The 25,470-nt window shown below is 36.6% G+C and overlaps 1 protein-coding gene across 1 annotated transcript in view; it reads right to left on the bottom strand.

The window, feature by feature from the left end:
* The window catches only part of LOC121370632 (disheveled-associated activator of morphogenesis 2-like), a 108,009-nt gene continuing 82,539 nt past the window's right edge, over window positions 1–25,470 (bottom strand). Inside the window, exons 25-27 of the mRNA XM_041495997.1 lie at window positions 10,523–10,690; window positions 5,418–5,523; window positions 1–510 (exon numbers count right to left, since the gene is read on the bottom strand). Of these exons, the coding sequence (XP_041351931.1) occupies window positions 368–510; window positions 5,418–5,523; window positions 10,523–10,690 (417 nt within the window). The 3' untranslated portion in view covers window positions 1–367. The remainder of the gene's footprint in view (window positions 511–5,417; window positions 5,524–10,522; window positions 10,691–25,470) is intronic.

Below are 25,470 nucleotides of genomic sequence, written 5' to 3'. Positions count from 1 at the left end.
TCTAAAAAAAACAGTGTCAGAATGACCATATGTTTGACGTCCAATAGCCGATGATAAGATAAAAAATCAATGTGCTCTAGCGGCGTCGTTAAATAAAACAAACTTTACTTTCATCCATAAAAGCATCATATCATGTGGGAATATATGATATTTGTGGCAACATTTATTGTACTTAAGGCTATTCTACTGATATGAAATCAAATTGCACAGCTCTCACAGGACGATATGTTTAAAAACACTCTTGACACAGAACACTAGCTAGAGATGCCTAGTAATATTATGAAAGGTGGCAGGCCATCTTTTCACATGATGGTAAGCCTATAAATGGTGTATACGTATATATAAAATACACATGGTTATGTTGAGCCTATTTCATCCCATTGATGTGGCCCACTCGTTCGCGGTCCATGGTGGTGCTGCTGGCCGCTCTTCTTCTTCTCTTCATCTTGGCCAGGTCTTCCCCAAACACGTCTCCTGTCCGCAGAGCAGATATCAGATCATCAAATTCTCCTAAAAATAAACCTTCAATTATTGTACAGGTCTAGTACAGTCAACAGAGCCTCTGAGGCCACCCATAGGACATACAAAACATGAACTTTATACACAAGTAATATATATATATATATATATATACTGTAGATCCTGAAATTAATGCGATCATAATATTAATGCGAAAAATGCGAGATCGTGTTATTCGCATTAATAATATGACGCATTTATTTCTATGTTTTTGTCTATGTGCCCCATGTTATTAAAACAAAAGAAAGATTAAAATTGTAATATATTTATAAAACACAGCTGGAAAACAATTCATCGTAGGCGAGATAGACTAATTGTCCAATAGTTCAGCAAGCTGCCAGCCACATGTGATGATTGCAGGGTCTTTGTCCATCCTGTCAATAGCTGACACGATCCATTGTGTGTGAATGTGTTTTAGCACGCTAATCCTGAGGTCGATGGTTTCTTTGTTTTTACTGTTCAAGTTTGATGCAACTTTGTCGGCATCTCACAGGGTGAATGTTTCTTTCATTATGGCTTTGAAATCACCATTCACAGATAAAGATACAGTTGTAATAGTACATACATGTTTAACCAGATGTAGCTAAATATACACATTACGTAAATAATTGCTAAAACCATATGCTTTGAATTGATCTCAACAAAAACACAAGGGACTAAACAGGGTAACTGATGTGTGCACAGACATGTTAGTGAGTTGATCTCATTGAAGAGACCTTTAACTCGGATTTAACAGAAAAGTACCATACACAGACTTATGTTAGAAAAGTAATATTTCAAAGGGAGGCCACTCGCATTAATTTCATGTCACATTTTAGTCTTCCCACTGTCACTTGCATTAATTTAGGGACGAGTTCATTTCAGTATCTACAGTCTGAGGAAAAGCCCTTTTTTCCCAGACTAGGACCGATTCTTAATCTGTTAGACTGAATTCAGGGCTGCAGAAAGTACTCGCCCGCTCACCAAATGCGAGTAAAAATTCTGGCTTTTTCTGACTGTAAATTTATTTTATGTATTTATTTTATTTTTATTTTTGTTGACTCTGAATCTGTGACTCTGCATCAGCCATGCCAAAATTCTAAACCATTCAAACAAACTGTTCAGAATGATGATAAAATAGTTCAAATACACAATTCATGTACCAAATTGACAAATTCGGAGTTCCGAACTGCGCTAGCGTAACATTCCGAAAGCGTGTTATAGCGAAAACAGAACTGTACCAAAACAGACCCAAATGAAAACAGAACCAAATTGGACAAAACTGAACAAAAATCTATGGCTATATGACTAAAACTGAACCAGAAATTTTAAAATGTCTGGCTGAAATGGCATTACAAATTATGAACGATATCTTCAATGAAACAACAGCTGTATTAATCATTTATTACTTTGCAACACAGTTTTTCCTAATACATTGAAATTCAGTTCTATCTATACCAGTCCATCCCATCCTCCTACACAAATGTTTTTTGTAAATAATTTCAGTGTGCAATTTAGAAAACAATGGGCTCAGAAATAAATAGGTTAATCTTAATGAACTAAGAAATAAATAACGTAGTAAAAATTAAAATTTCATAGTATGAAAAAAGGTGATCCCTGGGATGCACTATAATAAAAAAAGAAAGAAAATGGATACCATTTTCGCCTATACATTTAGGTGTCATTATAACTAAATCTGTTCCGTTTTGGCCAACGGAAATGGTTCCATTTTGATAGTGGTTCCGATTTAGCCTCATTCCCCAGAAACAGAGCGGGTCATAGGTCAATAGTTCCTAAAAAGTATTTGTTCAAAGCATGTTGTCAATGTGTTTATAATAGATTCTTCTGTTTTGAAATCTACATGAAAGAAATGTGAAAAAGTTAGTCTTTACCAGAATATTAAAAACAAATTCTGATTTGTCAATCAAGGTTTGTGTTTGATTTTGTTTGTTTGCCACGTTATGTTGATCACTTACCAAGTATCTTTAATAATGTTTTTTGTCATATATATATTCCAGCCAGTGCACCATGACTGGTATATCAAAGGCCGTGATATGTGCTATCCTATCTGTGGGATAGTGTACATATAAAAGATCCTTTGCTACTAATGGCAAAATGTAGCAGGTGTAAATATATATATGAAAAAACAAATCACAGCAGAAGTGGAAAGAAAGAAAGAAATGTTTTATTTAGCGACGCACTTAACACATTTTATTTACGGTTATATGGCGTCAGACATATGGTTAAGGACCACACAGATTTTGAGAGGAAACCCGCTGTCGCCATTACATGGGCTACTCTTTCCGATTAGCAGCAAGGGATCTTTTATCTGCGCTTCCCATAGGCAGGATAGCACAAACCATGGCCTTTGTTGAACCAGTTATGGATCATTGGTTGGTGCAAGTGGTTTACACCTACCCATTGAGCCTTGCGGAGCACTCACTCAGGGTTTGGAGTCGGTATCTCGATTAAAAATCCCATGCCTCGACTGGGATCCGAACCCAGTACCTACCAGCCTGTAGACCGATGGCCTAACCATGACGCCACCGAGGCCGGTACAGCAGAAGTGGATGAACCTTCTAGAAATTATGGGTAATTGGTCAGTCAACGGCGGGTTTAAATGACTGACCAATTATATATATATCATTTCTAGAAGGTTCATCCATTCTACTGTGATTTGCTTTTTCAAACATTCATCGAACTTTATGCTTCGACTGTAAGTGAAAGATGCTATTTACAATTTTCTTTGCACAAAGCAAGATTTGAACAAAACAAAAAAACCCACCCACCACCACCTCCATATATATATATACTCTTTAAAAAAAGTAGGGGAACTCTAATCAGAATTTACAACTGCCAAAATTGAAAGGTATATTAATTGTGAAATTTGAAAGTTGACGTTTTTTTAAAGGTAAATTGCAAATTCAAACAATAAAAATGACTAATAAAACAAAACGATAACAACTGTATGATCAACAGAATGAAAAAGATTGACAAAAATAATGTTCCACAGTGATTAATCAACCTTCCTGGAAATTGTTGAAATCGAGATTGACAACCCACACACGTGTAAGGGGCAACTGCGTAATGCACATGCAAACTATGGAATGTGTTTCGGTGTGTTGATAAACAGACCTGAACAACTAGGATGTCTGTGGTCAAAACGTATGTTCGGTCTAATAGTTGATATTAACATTAATATTTCAGGTTCCGCTACTTTTTTTGAAGAGTATATATTGTTCTATAGGCTGGCGGACTAGTAGAAATTCTGGCGGTCTAATAAATTTTAGTTGGCTCTGGTCTGGCAGGTTAGTGAAACATTTTTCATTCTGCACCCCTGGAATTTTTTATTTTTTTTAAACGTGTTTGCCGGTCCCATTTACTTCTATCATTCTTGTTGGTCCGAAGCACCTGTCTGTTTCTATTATTGGAACAAATTCCTATCTGTTTATTGGTGGTGTTTCTGCACATGTTTATTTGTCTTATCAATCAACTGATGTGGGTTTTGATTTTCAAAACACTTGAACTGGTCCAAATTAAGAAAAATTGGTCAGTTACATACATATTACTATATGTGTCATTTTTAAATTGGACCTGCTCAGGAAGCAGTATCTCATACATGATTAATAAAAAAACATGTATTTAATATAGGCGGTCTTTCTGACTCTGTGATTTTAATGTCTGCCATAAGAATATATCTCCGGTCACTGAAGTCAGACCTACAGTAGTATCAATCCACTGTGACTAGGCAAGACATTTTCAAAGCTGCTGAGCCAGTCACGAGATTAAAGAGTCATTATTAACAACACCATTCTTGGTGAGAAAGCTATTGAGGTATTACACTTCAATTAAAACAAAGGATCCAGACTTTGCAAATGGTTACAATCCTTGTTCTTTAATTATGTTGCAATCAACACCTGTGTATGGAGCCCATTCTTCCTGCATGCAGGTGACAGTTGCGGAAGCGTCTGAGGCTCCGGGTCACGCTGGCGTACACATCTGTCCAGTTCGTGCCATAGATGTTCAATGGGGTTGAGATCTGGCAATCTTGATGGCCATGGTAGCACATTAATGTTCTCATTCTGTAGGAAATCCATTGTTACATGTGCCGTATGCAGCCTGGAATTGTCCTGCTGAAAGAGCTCTCTGTCGATCCAAAATGGGAAACATGTGATGGCGAAGAATTTCAACCCGGTAGTGTACAGCTGTCAGGTTGCCTTGTATAAACACAAGTTCACTTCTGCCGGTGTATGAGATGGCTCCCCACATCATGACACTCCGTCAATCTGTCAACTTGGGCGACACAGTTGTTGGCAAAACGTTCACTGCGGTATCTGTAAACATGTTGTCATCCATCATGTCGCTGTAGAAGGAAACATGACTCATCGCTGAACTATACTCGCTGCCAGCTTCCCAAGTTCCACCCCTGTACATTCGTGCAGCAGTGAACATGTAAATGTCGATGTTGACGTCGCAGGATGGGGCCAACATACAGTCTCCTTGCCTGTAAACCAGCTTCTCAAAGTTGGTTCTGAATTGAAACTGCTGGTACCTGTCCCAGATACGTGAAATTGTGCTCTGATGGACGTTCATGTGGCGTGCAACTGCAGACTGTGATTCACCTAACTGGAGGCGGCCTATTGCAATGTTTCGATTTGGCAGGTTTAGTCTTGGCATCTTGTAACTCATCTATGTCGAAATGGAAATGAGGCATCATTGCGAGCATTGCAGCTTTAAATACCCATCACTACCCCAAAATTTAGCAGGCTTCCTCTGATGACTAAGAGTCAGAATTACCAAATGTTTGACATCCAATAGCCTATGATTAAATAATCAATGTGCTCCAGTAGTGTTGTTAAACAAAACAAACTTTAACATATTTTTAAGAATCAATTATGTGGGGATATTCTCCAAATTACCTTTCTCTCCATTTTCTACACTAACTACGGTGATTTTCCCATCTTTCTTCTCTGTAGACATTCCTCCTCTTTTCAGCATCAAACGTTTTTCTCTCTCTTTTTTCAACTGAAAGTAAAACATAGCATGGAATTAATTATTTACTGAGATATTCCCTTTTTCCAAGAAACTATAATTGATAATTACCAACAAGCTAGAATGGTTGTCTAGTTTGTATTTTATTCAATTTATTTCTAAAATGTTATGCTAAAAAACACAACCCCCCCAAAAAAAACCCCAAACAACAACAACAAAAAACAACAGAAGAAATAACAAGAATTGAGTGAGGACTATTTTAATAAGCCAGTAGGTCGTATTGCTGAAAACAATATTTTTAAATTGTGATCTGACGAACTTCTGGTATTACATTTTGATGTATTTCTTCATTTGTGCATACCCAAAAATCTTCGTACCATTATAACATTTAAACAGATGAAAAAAAAATTGTGTGTTTTAAATAAAAAAAATTAAGGCAACTTGTGGAAACTACATAAAATTATAAACATTGAAAATACATAGATAAATCTAATCTCAAGTACTTGGTAACACATGTTAAAATAACTAAAGTTACAATATCAATCATGATTACATACAATGGTTATCAAATCAGAGACGTCCTGCAAATTTGTGTCTAGACCTTGATGTGCAGAGATTAATATTCCTGGCAAGACGTGGGTACCATCAATTTGTAAGTTCCATAAAAATGGCCATTAAATGAGGCAAATACAAAATGGAACAGAACAGGAAAAATTTTACCTTATGTATAACAAGGTTAACAATTCAGATATGCTGGAAAGCATTTCCAAATCAAGTGTGGATATAGAAAATTGCTTAAACTCTCAGGCAAGCTTTCCATTAATGCGATTTTGTGCATTATTCCACAATTTTATCAATATAGTGCATATCCACAGTCTGTTTTCCATATATGTGATTAGCATGCTGGAAAAAGTCAATTGATAAGTGACACCATAACACAAAGTGTTTACTAGTGGCTTAAAAAAGTACACTTTGAAAAAGTTTATTTTTATTTTTATAGCAAACCTCTTGCAAAAATACAGCTAATATATATAGATACATATTCCAGTGTATGCAAACAGGCACCCTAATTGCACAGAATCACATTAAGGGAAAATGGGACAAATTATTTCATGGATAAAAATATAAAAATAATATACCAATTAAACCACTCTAAGGTGCCATTTGCTGTTATCAACATTTTCGTAAGCACACAAACCTTACAGTTTTTTGATGTCTTACACCCTTTCCTGAAGGCATAAACCACACATAAGCTTTTGCCAGGACTATTGTTTTTAATCAACATTTTTGTTTTAAAAAAGCCTCCCACTCATGTATATTTGTTAGACTGCCTTAATGATGAACAGTCCTAAACTAACTAAAATATTATTGGTTTAAATAAAAAGTAAATTTGTTAATTATATATGGAAAAAATGAAAAGATAAACATATAAAAACAAATAATTAGTATCAGTGAATAAACATTTGTTCAATATAGACACACAAAAAACTGTAACAAAATGATTTTAATTTAAAATTAATGCAAACTATATAAAACTGTACACAGGTAAAATTGTTTATAATAAAATTCAGTGTGGTCATAATTCATTTTATGGATCATGCTATAATTATTTTACATTATGTGAGAAAAACATTTGTTATTAATTTAATGTTAGTAGAAATTGTAGTTTCCAGATATGGATAACATATTAAAATGAATTATTTTTAAGAATATTAGTTATAAACTGTAGTTCTCAAAAAAATAAAATATTAGTAAATTGATTCAGGCAGAAATTTATGCAGTGGGGGGGGGGGGGGGGGGGGGGGGGTGTTGGGTTAGATTGCAGTGAGTGAAATTTCTAGGGGTAGTCAAATCATACTCCCCTGGACAAAAATGTGTTTTAAAAAGTAAATTTGTTTAAGCAGTGGGGGTTTGATCCCCGAACCCACCCCCACCCCCCATACACATGCCTGTGATTGTGTGTGCTAGTTGGAAAATACCAGATAGATTGTATGTGCAAGTTGAAAAATACCAGTAAATTATACTAAAAGGCAAAAGTTATTGTGACACACAGAAGACAAAGATAATTGATGATAAGTTTTTACTGCCGTGTATGAAACACTATAACATGGAAAAATCTTTTTCCGAAGGTATGGAAACGAGCAATAGTCCATGAAAACGGTGCACCTGTCATATTCAAATGAGCCACATCACTAGAGGGGGTCCAGAGTGAAGTTCACATAGGCAGTAGCGAGTGTGTCCACCTTGAGCATTGATACAGGCCTGGCACCGTCGTCTCATTGAGGCCACTAAACACTGGAGAAAGTTCCTGGGAATGCCATTTTCACAGATGCATGTTTCGGATCCATGTGTCTTGGCGAGGGGTTGTCACGGGTGGTCGGCCGCTACAGGGACGGTCCCTGACTGGTTGTTTTGTTGATATCGTTGCCTTAAGTGCCATATGGTGTTTCTGTGGACATTGAATTGACGTGCGACGTCACGCTGCAAGGTCCTAAATTTAAGCATCCCTATGACTCGCCATCTGTCATTTTCACTGAGGTGTAGCATGACGAAATTGCATCAAGCAGTTCACTAATGGTGTTTTTCTGACTTGTGGACTTCTGATGGCTGCACAGAGTGGCAATGATTTGCGACTGAATGTCTGGCCTTTTATGGTGAACACTGGACAGGATTTCTCCCGAATATTCCATGTTTCTTGCACAAAGCATGCAATCGCTGCAACAACTTGGTTGCATTTGTTCGAGCTGTTTCATGCACATTTTCTCTGGTTTTACATCCATAAATCCATTCACAAATTTATTACTCCAAACAATCCATGTCACAATGACTTTTGCCTTTTAGTATATTTATGTGTGTTAGTTGGTGGAAAAGCAGTGTGGGCCAAAACTATCTCAACTTACTGTAATGCTGAACGGCTAGAAAAAGGATGAAGGAAAAGCATAGACATTTTATAGCTATAGGACTGTACATGGAGTGGATGCTTGGGTGGGTTGGTCAGTTGCAAAAAATACAAAAAAGTGACCTATTTTTAATTTAAAATGTCAGTCCTTTTTATGTAACCAGAAAATACTTGTTATTACTGTGCTCTGGTTCATTTTCTTCTTCTTCCTGTATGCTTCAGTGTGCTAACAACTTAGTATGATTTCAAGCTATACTATTATGAGAATACATGTACATGAATACACTTGTATCTGTGGTTTATAAGTGTGTTGTGGTTATTATGCTGTGGTGAGAATGTGGCAAGAAATAACTGTAACAAGCTCTTTTTTTCTTTATTTTTAAATTAGACAAAAATCTCCAATTCAAAAGATCTATGATTTTTTAAAGGTCTACATGAATCACAGCAATGTAAAAATCCTGATTTAACAAACACCTTTAACTGTGCTCATGTAGAATTAGTCACCCAATTACACTCTGCTGGGAAACACTGAAATATCACTAGACAACAAGAATCACATTTAGTTTCCACTTTTCTCCAACATGTAGGACAACAAATAGGAAGAGCATCTGTGGAAATTATCATTTCTGGTAGCAGTTCATTCTGATCATATCTTGACATGGAACCAAAAAAGGTGTTTGACATAAAATTTAAATCATGTTTACAATCCCAGGTCGGGCCCCTGGCTATCCAGAGACCGGATCCCGGACAGACATGCTCAAAACCTTCATGGTATAGGAGCATGACAAAATTATCTGCTCTGCTTATGTTTACAGATAAAAAAGATGAAGTGGATAATTTTGTCATGCTCATATACAAAGGTTTCGAACATGTATGTCCTGGGTCCTGTCTCTGGATAACCAGGGGCCTGATCCGGGACAGAAAAAAGAGAAAAGGATGGTAAAATGTTTATATGTATCTAAATTTGATGGACAGAATAATTACTGTATTAAATCTCAGGCAAAATATTTGAAAATAAAATACGTTTTTCTGCTCATTCATATCTGTTTATTATCTTGTATGTCATCATACTCTTGTGACCACAGGCTATGCTATAAAAAAAATGCACACATAATATTTTACTCTTATTCGCAGACACGGTCACATATAATTATTAACCACTGTGTTTTGAAGTGAAAATAAAAACTTGATATGCATGAATATGACTGTTTATACATTTTAATCAACTTTAAAATTTTAAGCTATGTTTTAGTGTTCCATAAGCAGGAAAAGGTTCAGAAAAATTGGTTTTATGGGGTTTTTAAATTTAACTCTAATAAATCATAATTCTGTAAAACAAAAGAACTTTAAAACAAATGGCATAAAAGAAAAATCCCTTTCACCATGACTTACACATGTAGAAATGTCCTGAAAGGCATAACATTGGCATCAGAATGTGCAGTGCATATATATATAAGACCGTAAAACTTAGGGACAATCAGAGGTTGGAGAGAAAGGGGAGATAGGGGTAATTACATGTAGATAAAAAGTCTCAAACCCATTTTGTTAAGTTGTTGTTATCCCTGATACTGTAATAATACCAATATTTGTTTTTGGAGTCAATAATCCATTTTATAAAAAAGAAACGACTACTGTATAAAATAAAGAACCCTCTCCTCCACTGATCCTGTTTTATCATTTATCATTTCCAGGGGTCTTAAAGTTTGAAAGTGAAATAATTAAAAAGAAATTAAGGAACCAATTTATAAGATATTGCCAATTCAATCCATCCAAAACATGGCCAGCTTCCATTGGTGTGACTGTCATTTACAAATGTCAATATGTTTAGCTGATTTGAGAGAGAAAAAAAAAGAGTATATTTAACAAAAACAATTTAGTATTTCTTGTTTGCAGTGTGATTTTTTACAGTTGCATTTACTAGATGCATTAATAAAAATATGCATTTTATAATTATACATTATATTCATGATTTACAGTAAATAAAAGTTTTATTGTTCTTTGAATTCAGCAAGTTTTTTCATAATAATATTGTGGGAAATGCACACAAATGAATGTCTTTCAAAAAGATATACTGTACAACTAGCATTCCTTACAATGAAGTTATTGTATTAAATAGAAGCTCAAGGTACAAACTTTTTCCTCCATTTTCGCTCTTTTTTCTTCCTCTTCTTTCTGCTTCCTCATTTTTTCATTTTCTAGTCTGGCATCTGAGAACGATGTAAGGAATGTATCAAAGATCCCAAAGAACTCATCTGGCTGCACTGCAGGTTCTTCTCCAAAAGCCTTCAACATGGTTTCATACTGGGAAACAGAAGAGTGACACATTCAGGTTGTAGTTAATAGCAATATTCTAAAAACAATTCTTACACCAAACAGCTAACAAGAATAATGGTGAGGTATATAATATGCCCGTCAAAAATAGGTAGGTCACAGAGACCTAGTTATGGTACACACCACACATCCCAAGTTGTAACTGCATACACATACAAGGTTTGATGATTCTGTATGAATTGACAAGAAAAATATAGCTCAGACATTATTTCCTTTCATGTGCATTAATGCATTAAAAGTAGGTCACAGTGACCTAGTTATGGTATATCACATACCACCATCCTAAGTTGAACTTGCATGCAAGGTTTTACATACATATGTAGCATCGGTTGGAATAGAATGATCTCACAGGCAGATATCACAGCCTTTTATATACCAGTTATATAGCACTGGTTGGAACAGAACAAACTCACAGGCAGATATCACAGCCTTTGATATACCAGTGATATGGCACTGGCTGGAACAGAACAATCTCACAGGCAGATATCACAGCCTTTGATATACCAGTGATATGGCACTGGCTGGAACAGAACAATCTCACAGGCAGATATCACAGCCTTTGATATACCAGTGATATAGCACTGGTTGGAACAGAACAAACTCACAGGCAGATATCACAGCCTTTGATATACCAGTTATATAGCACTGGCTGGAACAGAACAATCTCACAGGCAGATATCACAGCCTTTGATATACCAGTAATATGGCACTGGTTGGAACAGAACAATCTCACAGGCAAATATCACAGCCTTTGATATACCAGTTATATGGCACTGGTTGGAACAGAACAATCTCACAGGCAAATATCACAGCCTTTGATATACCAGTAACACTGGTTGGAACAGAACAATCTCACAGGCAAATATCACAGCCTTTGATATACCAGTTATATGGCACTGGTTGGAACAGAACAATCTCACAGGCAAATATCACAGCCTTTGATATACCAGTTATATGACACTGGTTGGAACAGAACAATTTCACAGGCAAATATCACAGCCTTTGATATACCAGTGATATGGCACTGGTTGGAACAGAACAATTTCACAGGCAAATATCACAGCCTTTGATATACCAGTTATATGGCACCGGTTGGAACAGAACAAACTCACAGGCAGATATCACAACCTTTGATATACCAATTATATAGCACTGGTTGGAACAGAACAATATCACAGGCAGATATCACAGCCTTTGATATACCAGTTATATAGCACTGGCTGGAACTAGGAATGGGATGGTTCGTTTTTTTAATTTTCGCTTTTTTTTTTCCTTCGGTTTTTGGTCCACGGTTCGATTTATTCATGGTTCGATTTATTCGTGATACTTTTCACAAGTAGTACAAGTATGCCAATTATCATACATACAGTTTTATAAACTACTTTAAAGAGCAAGACATTTTATTTTTAATGGTCATTTGTAAAATAATTGTAAATATAAAATTATATCTTGACTAGAAAACAAAAATTACATTTTTGCCATGCCATGTTAGTGTGTTGGGTCTGGGATACTTGGGCAATGTGTCCCCAAGGATTTGAGTTCAGAGGGTTGGCAAAATAATTTGGGGGCGAGAATGCTAGGAATAGTCTCTCCCATATTTTTTTTTTTTAAATTCAGTTGTCTTTAGATGCATTCTGGAGTACATAATAGGTGTCATGTACACATTATAGAAGTCTAAAAGAAAGACATACAGTACGTGAACCAACCAAAGTGGCAATATCGACGAATATGTGGCAATTTTGTAAAACTTTTATTTCAACAAGAATTACGTTTGCACTTCATCCAACGCATAGAACTGTTCATTATTATTATATTGATCATGTTTACATGCACATTGTTATTAACAGCTTCAAGTCATAAAAGTGAAACACGAATTTTTTAAAATAAATAAATTGTGAAACTGACTCACGTGCAACTTGCGTCAGCTGTGGAAGCATTCATTATATATGATGGGGATCAGTTTGATCAGTTTGACTTTTTGATGTCCCGCCGATTTAAAAAAAAAAAATGGGGAGTGGACGGGGTGGTTTGAGGGACGGATGTTTAAAACCAAATTGGCTATCAGACTATTTTGTTCCACACCAGTAACAACTTGCTGTGATTCTGCAAATTCGCACAGGTCACTTTGCTGCGAATCTGTGACCTCTTTATCTGTCCGTTGTTGTCAACTGCTGATATGTTATAAATTTAATTTAATTAAAAAAAAAAAAAAAAAAAAAAAAAAAAAAAAAAAAAAAACTTTTATACCGCAGTGTTGACATATTTTTAAAAATTAGAATAATTAAATTATTATCCTAAACCTTAGGATATTGATATATTCCGATTGATACCTTAAATCATTCACTCTATATTGACTATAATAAATTTTAAAACCAAACACATGATGTAATTTAACTGACCGACAACCCTTGTAGATTGCTGAAAAAGGAAAACTATTAGTAGTAATAAAGGAAAAGGAGGTTGTGTGTGTGTGTGTGTGTGGGGGGGGGGGGGGGGGTGTTATTGCAGTTTTGAGAGAAAAGAATTGAAATCGACAAATAAATGTGCATGTGGCTAACAAAAACTTCATTTTATTTGTATTATTCTTACATGTATTATTATTTAGGGTGTTTTTTTAAATTTGTTTCTTTTTTTCTTTTTGCCAATGCAGGCGCATATGAAATAATGTTGGGGGGGGGGTCTAGCCTGGCGAGCTACATTTATGGGGGGTGGGGGTTACAAAACAACGTACAAAGGCGCATGTGCAGAAAATTGAGTACGGGTGTCTAGACTGGTGAGAGACGTTTTTAGGGAATGTTGGGTCATGCTTCGCAAAAAAATATATTTTTAAAAAGAAAATTCGGGAAGGGGGAGGAGGGTAGGCCCTGAAGCACACCCCTGTGCACACGCGCCTGCAATATCATTATTTTTGCGGCTGAATTTACCAACGGCCCAAACGATCGCGGGTCTACAAGTTGCTTTGTTAATAGATTTCCAAAAGGAACTTGAATACAGGTTTTATTTGAGGCTGTTTTTATTGTGGATATATTCCCTCTGGGCCCCATTTACATTTTCTTCACTATCTGTACCAATATCATTATACATTTATGTTTACCGCCGATTTGAAAAATGATCGTTACTCGTTTCATCTGCGAACTGCCTTGTTAATATAAAAATGCGTTGGGAGTGATTTTCGATAGGAACTTGGGTACGCAGGCACGTGGTAACAATATCCGGGTGTGGGGGTTTGGAGCACAATCTCTAATGGAGGGGGCTCAGTCTCTAGTGGGGGAGGGGACACAAGCCAATTAAAAAAAATCTTTATTTAAATATAAGGGGGGGGGGGGGGGGGGAAAAAAAAAACCCCCCAAAAACCTGTACATATTCGTCCACAAGTGGGAGGGGTGTGTGCTACACGTGCCTGGAAGAGGTTTTATATGGGGATGCAGTGTTCGAGATTAAAAAATTTGAGCAGGATCCCATTTGGATACTAACAATTGAAAATTTAGTATCCCACTTAAATGAAATTCATAAATAACATGGGCAAAATTGCGTAATACTGACATAAATTAATACTTAGCAGTAATTCAGTGTTTCTAACATTACTAATGATAAACCTACCTGTATCAAATTTTCTGCAGATGTGGAATAAATATCTCAAATAAAATTGGAAGGGAGGAAACATCCAACAGCCACTTAGCGGTTCCCAGCATTAGACTGGGTACGAGTTGGGGGAGATATTGTTACAGCATAGCATTAGACTGCGTAAGAGCTAAAAAATACTGTTACTTAACTTCACCAATAAATGATGACTTTCACCGTTTCAGCAAAAAAAAAAAATGCAGGATTAAAAAAACAAACAAGAACCGTATATGGTATCCCGGTGGGATACTGGGTTCTTGAAGTCTGGTATCCAAAATTAAATTCTGGTATCCCCAGGATACCGGGATACCGTTAATCTTGAACACTGGGATGTTGTTGCTGCAAATACGTTATATCTAACCCCATTTACCTTTTCACTAGCTCTACCAATATCATTCTGTTTACCGTCAATTTGACCAACGATCCCAACTATCGCCGGTTGTTTGTGTGCTGATTTGTCAATATGAGAGTTGGCGTGATTTCAAAAAGGAACTTCGGTAGAGGTTGTATCTGGGGCTGTTGTTGTTGTTGCAAGAATATTCTATCTAGCCACCATTTACCCTTTCTCCTCTAGCTGTACCAATATCATCTTTAAGGCCGATTTGTCCAACGATCCGAACCATCGTTTCGTCTGCGAGCTGTTTTGTTTAATTAATGTGAGTTTCCTAAAGGATCTTGGATACAGGTTTTATCTGGTGCTGTCGTTATGGGCCCGGTATATTATATCTAGCCCCCAATTACATTTTCTCTACTAGCTGTATCAGTAACATTGTATACTTGTTTACCGCCGATTTCACAAACGATCGCGGATCGTTTGTGTGCTTCTTTGTTAATATATGAGCTGGCGTAATTTCAAAAAGGAACTGGGGTACAGGTTTTATCTGGGGCTGTTGTTGTTACTAGTGTATTCTCTCTAGCCACCATTTACCCTTTCTCCACTTGCTGTACAAATATGTTTACCGCCGATTTGACCAACGATCACCTGTTATTTCGTTTCATAACTCCTTTGTTAATAGTTATTGTGAGCTGGCGTGATTTCCAAAAGAAACTTGGGTACCTGATTTATCTGGGACTGTTGTTGTTGCGGGTATATTATATATATATATCCCTCATTTACCTGTGTTCCAATAGCTGTACCAGTATGCTTACTAGTTTATCTTTTTTACCAACCGTCCTATGTTATTTTGTCTAGGAGCTTTTTTTAATAACTGAAAACGTGTCAGCAATTAAAAAAGGATCGAGTGCGGGTTTTATATAGGGCTGTCATTTACGTTCATTTGATTTTGATTTGGAAAAACGTATAATCATAAAATATGCCGTTTCTCTCCAATAACCATACATGCATAATTGTGCGTTTACCAAACCGATTTACGAAAGGAATTTGGGTGCAGGTTTGTCTGGTGTGTGCGTCGCCCCCCCCTCCCCCCTCTCTATCCGTGGGGGGGGGTGTGTGTGTGTGTGTGTGTCTGGGGTTATTTACTTTTATTGTATTTTTATTAGGGTCATTTTCTTCAAATATATCAGTTTTGACTTTGTTTAGTATTTATAATATTGTGACGATTAAAAACAAACAAAAACAAACAAAAACAAAAACACAAAATTCACAGTGCAGCGGGAGTGGAGAAACAACAGCAGTCTGAAGACTGGATTCATCACGCTATATTTGTTTTATATTTTCACTTTCTGGACCCTCACCTACCCCCCTCCCCCTCCAAGGTGTTTAATACAGTAAGTTCAAATAAAATATAATTATCAAAAGATATATTAGGTAACATGTAATTTAACCCTCAACCCAGTCTAAAACGATGTTGTAAGGCCATTTTATCAGACTGTATTTATGAATAATGAAATCAAATATCCTAGAATTCATCTACTCACATACGAGGTATCGGACAATGAATTTGTTTTTTCGGATTTTACATATAAAAGTCCTTGTCCCCAAATGACCGGGATAACGTAGCAAGAACGTCTGTCTGAGGTTCCATTTGCTGAAGGTTCGATCCTCCTCAGTGGGCCCGTTTGATTATTTCTCGTCCCAACCAAGGATCCATCAAAGGACGTCGTGTATGCTATCCTGTTTGTGGGATGTGAGAAGTATGCCAAGTATCATTTATTATAAATACATTGGTACGACTGAAAACAAACGGTTTCTTGTCGTGGCTCTGTGACCAGTCCATTTTACATGCATACCACAACTTAATGTAACTTGTTAACGTATATTTCGCAACAAAAGTTCGTGTATTATCGAGTGTAACCGGCGTCATCTCATTGTTTGGCAAGGGGTTATATATATATATATATATATATGGGGAAACATCCCCCCCCCCCCCCCCCCCCCCCCCCCCCCCCCCCCCCCCCGTTTACGGCTCCGCGCTCGTGTTTGATGAGTTCTGTTTACATGAAATTTCGATCCCCCCACCCCGCTAATCATTAATCATGCTGGCTACGGGCCTGAAGTTATATGCAATATTCATAAGTTAGACCAAAGATCAAATTAGGATCGTATTGGGTTGCATGGGTCTACCACTTTGGAAAAGTTGCTGAACTTTGTTATGTATAATCATGTACGTTATAAAATTGTGTGATACTTGCATACCATATCGATATATATAGGACTTCTCCCTATGCTTGTAAATGTGTATCAAAGTACTGATGGTATCGCTAACAATCTCGACCAATGTTCTCAGGTACAAAATACAAAGTAGGAACCAAACACTATTGTACATACAGATATATGTTTACTTCAAGCTGATCTTCATGTAAAGAAGATGTCATCTTCCGCGTTTACTCGGTTTCTAACGTCATACTAAGTTGTAGGTTTGACAGCTCATATATGTTTTAAAACTTCGTAAATATCAGCTATTATTTCAAGTGAAGATGTATGTATCTGATATAAATGATAGTGAAAATAAAATAATAAATAAAATAAGATAAATAAATCAGTAAATAAATAAATAAATACATAAATAAATAATTCGTGGACAGTCATGTGACACTGATTAGTAGTTGTACGACTGTCTTTTTTTAAAGGGACATAGTTTGCTGCATTGTAAGATGTTTCTAACAAAATATTTCTACGATTAAACTTTCATATTAAATATATTTTCTTGTTTAGAATATCAGTGTCTGTATATTCAATGTGTTTCTGATCGTCTTAATATTTGTGAAAAGCCCGAACTGGATTTCGTCTTTAAATAATTTCGTACGTACGAAAAAATACATTTTAAGAAATAAAGTGAAATTTAACCTAGTACAAATATTAGAATGATCAGAAACACATTTAATATACAGCCACTAATATTTTATATGCAGAAAAATATTTTTTTGATATGTAATTACACTCGTTAAAAAGTCTATGTTAAAACTTGCAGCAAACTCAGGAATGTCCCTTTAATGAAACAATAAGGGGAAAATGGAGCTGTGATCAAGGTCTATGTGAGTTAGGGATTTTGTTGGGGGTTTTTTGGGGGGAAGGAGAGGCATATTTTATTAAATTTTAAATACTGATACATCACTGGTAAATCCCAATCTAATTAAAATTAGCTCCACTATTACATGTGGATCTAACAGCAGCGCGTTGGAGCTCATGTCCAGTTGACCTTTCATTCGACCAATCAAACCTTACTTGCAAAATCATGCCATTGACTTGAAAAGAATTTGAAAACATTCGAGATTATGCCGAGGGTATACGAAATGATTCGGGTGAATTACGAAGTATGCCGGAAACTAATTTCAATATAAAATGTTATATAAAATTCGTTTCAAGACGAAAAAACAAACACAAAACATGATGGTATAGACATAAAATCTGTTTATGCTAGTATACAATCCAGAGTTTATTACTGCACTTTTCCCCGTTTTTTTTAAGGTTGAAATAGACCAACAAGTTCGCCTATTGCATAAATAGTCTCGACCGATATTTTTAGAATGTGTATGCTCCCGAATAATGTTATAAAAGGTGAAGTGTAATTGGTCGATATTTAAATTGTTATTTATAGATGAAATGTCACCTGGACATGGGAGTCCATGCAATGCTGTTAGATCTACTGGTGAGACCAGTAGAGCTAATTTTAATCAGATTGTGGTAAATCCACGTGAATATTTAACTATAATTCTAATTGTCAAAAGTAGCAAACACATTCCACTAAAGTTAATTTTATTGTATGAATCTTTTAATTTTGCGCTGTTAAAATACCCTTGACAGGCGGCTCCAGAGACTTCGTCTAAGTTAATGTTTCACTGCTTTTGGTCTTAAACCATTCCAATGTAAACTTTAAGTAGACAGTTTTTCGCAGCCATTTTAACATCTTATACGAAATATGTACGTTAGTCGCTAGAGATTCACAGCTCCTACGAAGCTACTCACGACGCTTATGACAACTGTCGATCATGCCCCCCAATTTGTATATAGCCTCGATACCGTCCAATTCGGCAAGGGACGGTACTCTTCGCGCACATGCGCAATGGGAATGTGAAAGAGGTCTGTTGTCCGTACACTGCAATATTCGAAATTCCGAATACACAAAAATCGAATCGAATCGAATCGAAGCTTCGCGATGATTTCGAATCGAATCGAATATACGAAGCTTCGCAGGGGCCTACCTAATATATTTTTTATTATGCTGTTCTAAGTCAAATTTTAATATATTTTTCAATTGTTCGGTTTTAATAATTTCTCTTAACTAATGGTTACAGTGATTAATTTTTGAACAACTGGCCCGATTTGCATACATGGGAACGGTCGATTCAACCGATTGTCACATACAATGAAGGTGGCATGCTGCAACAGTGTGACGTCATCTGATCACACACACACACACACACACACGATTAGACCATACTGCTCGAGAAGATCAAACATCTTATTGCATTGCATTGCACTGACTTTTTAAAATCACCCCTAAAAATGTAGTTAGTATTAATTTATTAATTTATATCCAAAAGATAATAATTATTGCAAAGACTAATCGTCGAACAGCGCACTGGCTAGTACTTAATCCATTATGGTGACCCAGACAATCTGTTAGAACTGTCCCTGATACAAGACGCACAAGCTGCTTGAGAAATAGACATTGTTTTAGTTTTGATTTGGGCTTGTAGGTCAAAGAAAAAGCCGACATGAAATTGAGAACATTTTATCATCTAAGCCAAATCGCAGTTATTTTCGTGTTACAACATAATATTTATAAAGTTTGTTTTATTTAACGACGCCACTAGAGCACATTGATTGTTTTATCTTATCGGCTATTGGACGTCAAACATATGGCCATTCTGACACTATTTTATTTTTTTAGAGGAAACCCGCTGGCGCCACATAGACTACTCTTTTTTTACAACAGGCAGTAAGGGATCTTTTATTTGCACTTCCCACAGACAGGATAGCACAAACGATGGCCTTTGTTGAACCAGTTATGGATCACTGGTCGGTGCAAGTGGTTTACACCTACCCATTGAGCCTTGCGGAGCAGTTTGGCGTTGGTAACAGGATTAAAAATCCCATGCCTCAACTGGGATCCGAACCCAGTACCTACCAGCCTGTAGACCGATGGCCTAACCACGACGCCACCGAAGCCGGTACATAATATTTGTTTATATTACTAGTTTTTACTGTGGTGTTATAAATTTACCTTTCATGAACATTTATCTGTACCTTATATTGTTAGAAGTTAAAGTATATTGTTTAATGACGCCACTAGAATACATTGATCATAGGCTATTGGATGTCAAACACCATGTTGTCATCAGAGGAAACCCCGCTACATTTTTTTTCTAATGCAGCAAGGGATCTTTTTTTGTGCTCTTTCTCACAAACAGGAAAACACATATGACAGCCTTTGACCAGATGTGGTGCACTAGTTGGAACGAGAAAAAACCCAATCAGGTGAATGGATACACCGATGTGGTTCGATCTTGCGACCCAAGCACCGCAAGCGAGCACTCAACCGATGCCTCAAGATATTGAGTTGAAATATTGCGTACACTTTTATTGTTAAATTTATTTAGCATTTTTGTACTTACAATTTTGAATCAGTTGCAATTTTAACAATATTTGTCCTAATGCCTACAATTTTTACTGAATGTGGCAATTGGTGTGTGTGTGTTTGTGTGTGTGTGTGTGTGTGTGTGTGTGTGTGTGTGTGTGTGTGTGTGTGAAACCAAGTGAATATTTCCTTTTCTGAACAGATCAGGCCCTTTTAAGGGCCACTATGGGCAACCTTGGGAGACATCTCAACACCAACTAGGTCCCAGTAACGAGCTACTCTTGGCATACTAAGTTCAAAAATATATACAGCTCCCCATTTCTATTTAGGTGGACAGTTCAAAAATGCGTCAAATTTTCTACAATCAATTTGGCTTAATCCTATGGGATATTCCAAATGCCACAGCACCAAAACCACCTCCACCTGCTACCGATTGGACGTGCTACTCTCTTACACCTGCCAGTGCAGTCTCCTCTCCCACCCACTCCAACCCTTTCCTGTCCTGGACGGAGGAGCCAGCTGAGGCCGGCACCTGTGCCCATGACAGGTGTGCGCTAAAACAGCTTGCTCTGAATGTGCACGTTAAACCCTATGACCTGACCTAACCTGATTATGAAAGCACTCCGTTTAAAATTTCAGTCAGGTCAAGTCATATTTAAATTGCACATTCAGAACAATTTTGGTTCTTATTAACGAAAAAAATTTGAGACCACTGTCTGCATTTTTATTTTTGGTGAACCCTCTAAATTTGTGCCCAACTTTTAATCTAGTGTACACTTGTTTGACTGAATTAGACTAAATGTATTGCATATTTCAGTCCATCGCATTTCCCCTTCCTCTCCTACTATATAACCATTAACACAGGCACCAAGCGTTAGCCAGCAGAACAATACTGTAGAATTACGTACTTTACATGAACATGCACGCTCTTTGAACTGAATACACATTACGCAATATGGTTTCATGGCTCTTGGCTGTGTAGCTTTGTACTTGCTTTGGTGGTCTGTAGGAAGGATGAAGTTGTCTTGTGCCTTGCTCGGATGCATTCATTTAAGTCTAGAATCGTGGTCGATCCCCGCCAGTGGGATTATGTCTCATTCCAGCTACTAAGGCATGGGTATGTACTAACATGGGGGGGGGGGGGGGGGGGGGGGGGGCATATTTATAAATAATAAAATTGAAGTGGAGATATTTATATTTTTTTGGGGGGGGGTGGGGTGGGGGAAGGATATAGCCTTAACAATGACCGCGAGGTGTATTTGAAAGGGGTGGAGTGGGTGGGGGGGGGGCGGCATGGTGTCGGTTTATTGGCCTGGGAGATGAAAATAAATGTATTTCACGGTCTGAACATGCTGCCTGGAGAAACGTTTGAATTTCAGGTGTTAAAATGTCACATTTCCGGCCTTCTGAACAGAGTAACTGGAAAAGTGGGAGAATGAGGACTATTATGTTGGTACCTTTCAGGATATTAACATTTATTCCATTGATAGTAATATAACGTTGGATAAAAATGGGACTGACATGGAATTTTACCCAAAATATACCAGATTCTTCTTCATAGTCTTTATTATTTAGTTTTTGTACTTATTGTAACGCCTGAAAAAAGAAGAAAATAAATCAAAATATTATAAACCAGTAAAAAATTTAGCGTGGATGAAATAAATCTTAAGAAGTTTTCCCAAAATAAAATTGTATGGATCAAATTAACAGGGGGACTATACCGGGTCCGCAACAATAACAGCACTAGCACTAGATACAACCTATATTAAAGTTCCTTTTGGAAATCACGCCAACACACATTTACATATTAACAAAGCAGCTCGCAGACGGAACGACTCGTGATCGTTGGTCAAATCGGCGGTAAACATACATGTACACAAACATGTATAATGATATTGGTACAACTAGTGGAGAATACACATGCAAAATAAACAGCTCCAGATAAAACTTGTAACCTAGGTTCCTTTTGCAAATCACGTAAACACATTTATGTAACTAAGCATATATCACAGACTGGCGATCGTTTGTAAAGTTGGCGGTATAAACACATACTAGTGTGCATGTATGGCTACTGGTGAAAAAAAAAGGCATATTTCATTATGGGGTGTTTTCCCAAATCAAACTGAATGGATAAAATTAGCATATAAATATATCTGACATAAAAAAAAAAAAACCCACAATAAATAATAATAATTAAAAAAAACCGGAATATTTTCCCCAAATCAAATTGTATGGATTAACATTGAAAAAAAAAATGTATACATACACAAAAAACAAACGACAGTAGAGAGAGATATCAACGACAGTCCTAGAAAAAGAAAATATACATATAGCTGTAATACAAACAGCCCTGTACCGAAGTTCTTTTTGGAAATCACTCCTACACACATTTATTTAACAAAGGTCGTAAACGACATGTAACCCGCGATCGTTGTGATCGTTGGTCAAATCGGTGGTACATGTTTACAGGTAATATTGGCACAATTAATGGAGGAAAAGGTAAATGGGTGTTAAAGAGAATACATCTGCAACAACAACAGTTCCAGATAAAACCTGTACCCATGTTCCTTTTGGAAATCACGCCAACACCCATTTATTTAACAAAGTTCGTAAACAAAATGTAACCCACGATCGTTGTGATCGTTGGTCAAATCGACGGTACACGTTTACAGGTAATATTGGTATAGTTACTGGATGAAAAGGTAAATGGGTGCTAGAGAGAATATATCTGCAACAACAACAGCTACAGATAAAACCTGTACCCATGTGCCTTTTGGAAATCATGGCAACACCCATTTATTTAACAAAGCAGCTCGCAGAGAAAAGGACCAATGATTAGCGACAGTTGGGATCGTTGGTAGATTCGGTGATGAACATACAATGAAACATAGTTTTGTAGGCACATTTTATTATTATTGACCAATTTAATGAATTTAATGAATGAATGAATGTTTAACGACGCCCCAGCACAAAAATACACATCGGCTATTGGGTGTCACAAATGGTAAGTACAACAAACATGTATATGAAAACATTATTTATATATTTACGTAAACCCACTGTGTAAGGAGCTGTGGGGGAAAAATACAATATAATACATAAATCAAGGTAAGTATATTTTAAAACTTTGTATAGAAGTGTTTTAAAAACTTTACAATTAATTCTGGATGGAGTTTAAAAGATTCTAAAACATTTCTGTCGCCAAATATAGACTGTCGGCTTGAGATGATCACACTTGACCAAAATGTGGCGCACAGTCAGTGTACACTGACAATGTTCACACTGAGGAGGGGGGTGGGGGGAGGGGTCCTTCTTTAAAATACATGAATGCGTCAAATATGTATGGCCGATGCGGGCACGGCACAAGACTACTTCATCCTTCCTGCACTGCCTGTAGGACGACTGCCACTCTCCCAGGACTGGCGTGACAGAATGAAGTTTGTTTGCAACCGCACCGTCCCAATCATCTTGCCAAGTCGAAAAGATATACTGATTAATATGAAATTTAAAATCACTGTAGGGGACACCAACATGGACATGGGGCAAGTTCAAAGCAGACTTGACAAATTTAACGAAGACACACACAAAATAAGTAAGTACTACAATATACTACTTGCCCCAAAACTTGTGGCAGCACATGGAAAAGTATCATAAAACATACTAACAGACTTAATCAAATAGTGTATATGTAATGTCATATTTTATTGGCCAACAAATTAATAAAATTAAAAAAATTATAACACCGGCAAACAGATTCGACATCACAGGCCTGTGGGAAATGAGGTGGACCGGTGTGTGTATGTGTGTGTGTGTGTGTTACAGCCCACCCCGCTTGTACTCGAGGTAAAAATATGACTTTGTGTCCCGTCTCCACACTATGGACGCTGAAATCACCCTCCCCCCAGATATTGTTCCTACGGACCTGGAAACCTGCTCCCCTCAGACAAATAAGACAGCATCCATAGCTGCCCATGACAATTGTCACATAGGCAAAAGCAAACAGTATTATTTTTAAATATTTATATATTTTTTAATTTCCCATCTAACTCGCAGTATCCCCCCCCCCCCCCACCACCGCCATCCTTTTAAAAACATTTTTATTTTATTGTTTTCACTTTCTGTTTTCATTATTATTTATTTTACTATTTTAAATACAGTAAACGTAAAAACAGATTCGACTTCCCCTCACAAACGAAATGAACTTTCCTGCTGTGCCAAATATCACATACGCAAAACCAAGCTTATTCTTTCTTTTCCCCCTTTTCCCCTCGATTTCACTTTTGTTAGTAAACCGAAAAACTCTCCCTTCTCCATACACTCCTTTTTATTGTTTGCTTATTGTAATCGTTTCCCTTTAAATGATTTATAAGGGTTAATGGTCAGTATAAATGTATTATTTAGTTATTATTTTCAGTGTAGTGCGAATGCCTTGTAAACACGTATATCGCGATTTTGAAAAAAAAAACCCATGTGAAATAAATATATAATTTTGTTTTTTTAATTCATAACGTAGTGTAACGACAACATAGCGGCAACTGACAACAAGAAAAAGGTCAGAGGCTCAAATCAAGTAGCTCGTGCACGTTCGCAGTGACCACCGATCAACCGTCTAACAGAAATTTTTTCCCCAACTAGTCTAGACGCCGTCTAGCTTGGTCGGAGTCGCCGTCTAGACGCAATTATGGTTGGTTCGCGTACTGTATGTCAAGACATATTTCTATAATGTTTATTATTATTTTGATAATGTCGTTTTTTGTTTTTTTGATGAGAAGTATATATATATTTTTAAAGTATGGATTACTCGTTATAAGCACAAATACATAATATGTAGCCCTACTGTTGATTATTTAACTCAACACAAGTTACACAAAAAGGTATCACTGATTTAAAAAAAAGATAATCAAGCATAAGTACATGCACATAATATATAATAGTGAATTATTTAACTAGTTATTATTTTTATTTTATTTTTTGTTCTTACTGAAAGTGAAAAAAAAACAATCTGCAAAGATTTTTTTTTGTTTTTAAAGTGCACAGGAGTTTGCATACATTGTAGTTCTGGATTTGCCGACAATTTCGTCCCGATAAAAACTTACGGAAATTAGCGATGTTGAATTGTTTTAAATTAATATGATGGAAATTGGGCGC

The sequence above is a fragment of the Gigantopelta aegis genome, chromosome 4 (assembly GCF_016097555.1).
Source record: "Gigantopelta aegis isolate Gae_Host chromosome 4, Gae_host_genome, whole genome shotgun sequence".
In the NCBI taxonomy this organism is placed as follows: domain Eukaryota; kingdom Metazoa; phylum Mollusca; class Gastropoda; order Neomphalida; family Peltospiridae; genus Gigantopelta; species Gigantopelta aegis.
The sequence above is the reverse complement of the archived record's forward strand: the minus strand, read 5'-3'. Positions and strand labels throughout refer to the sequence as shown.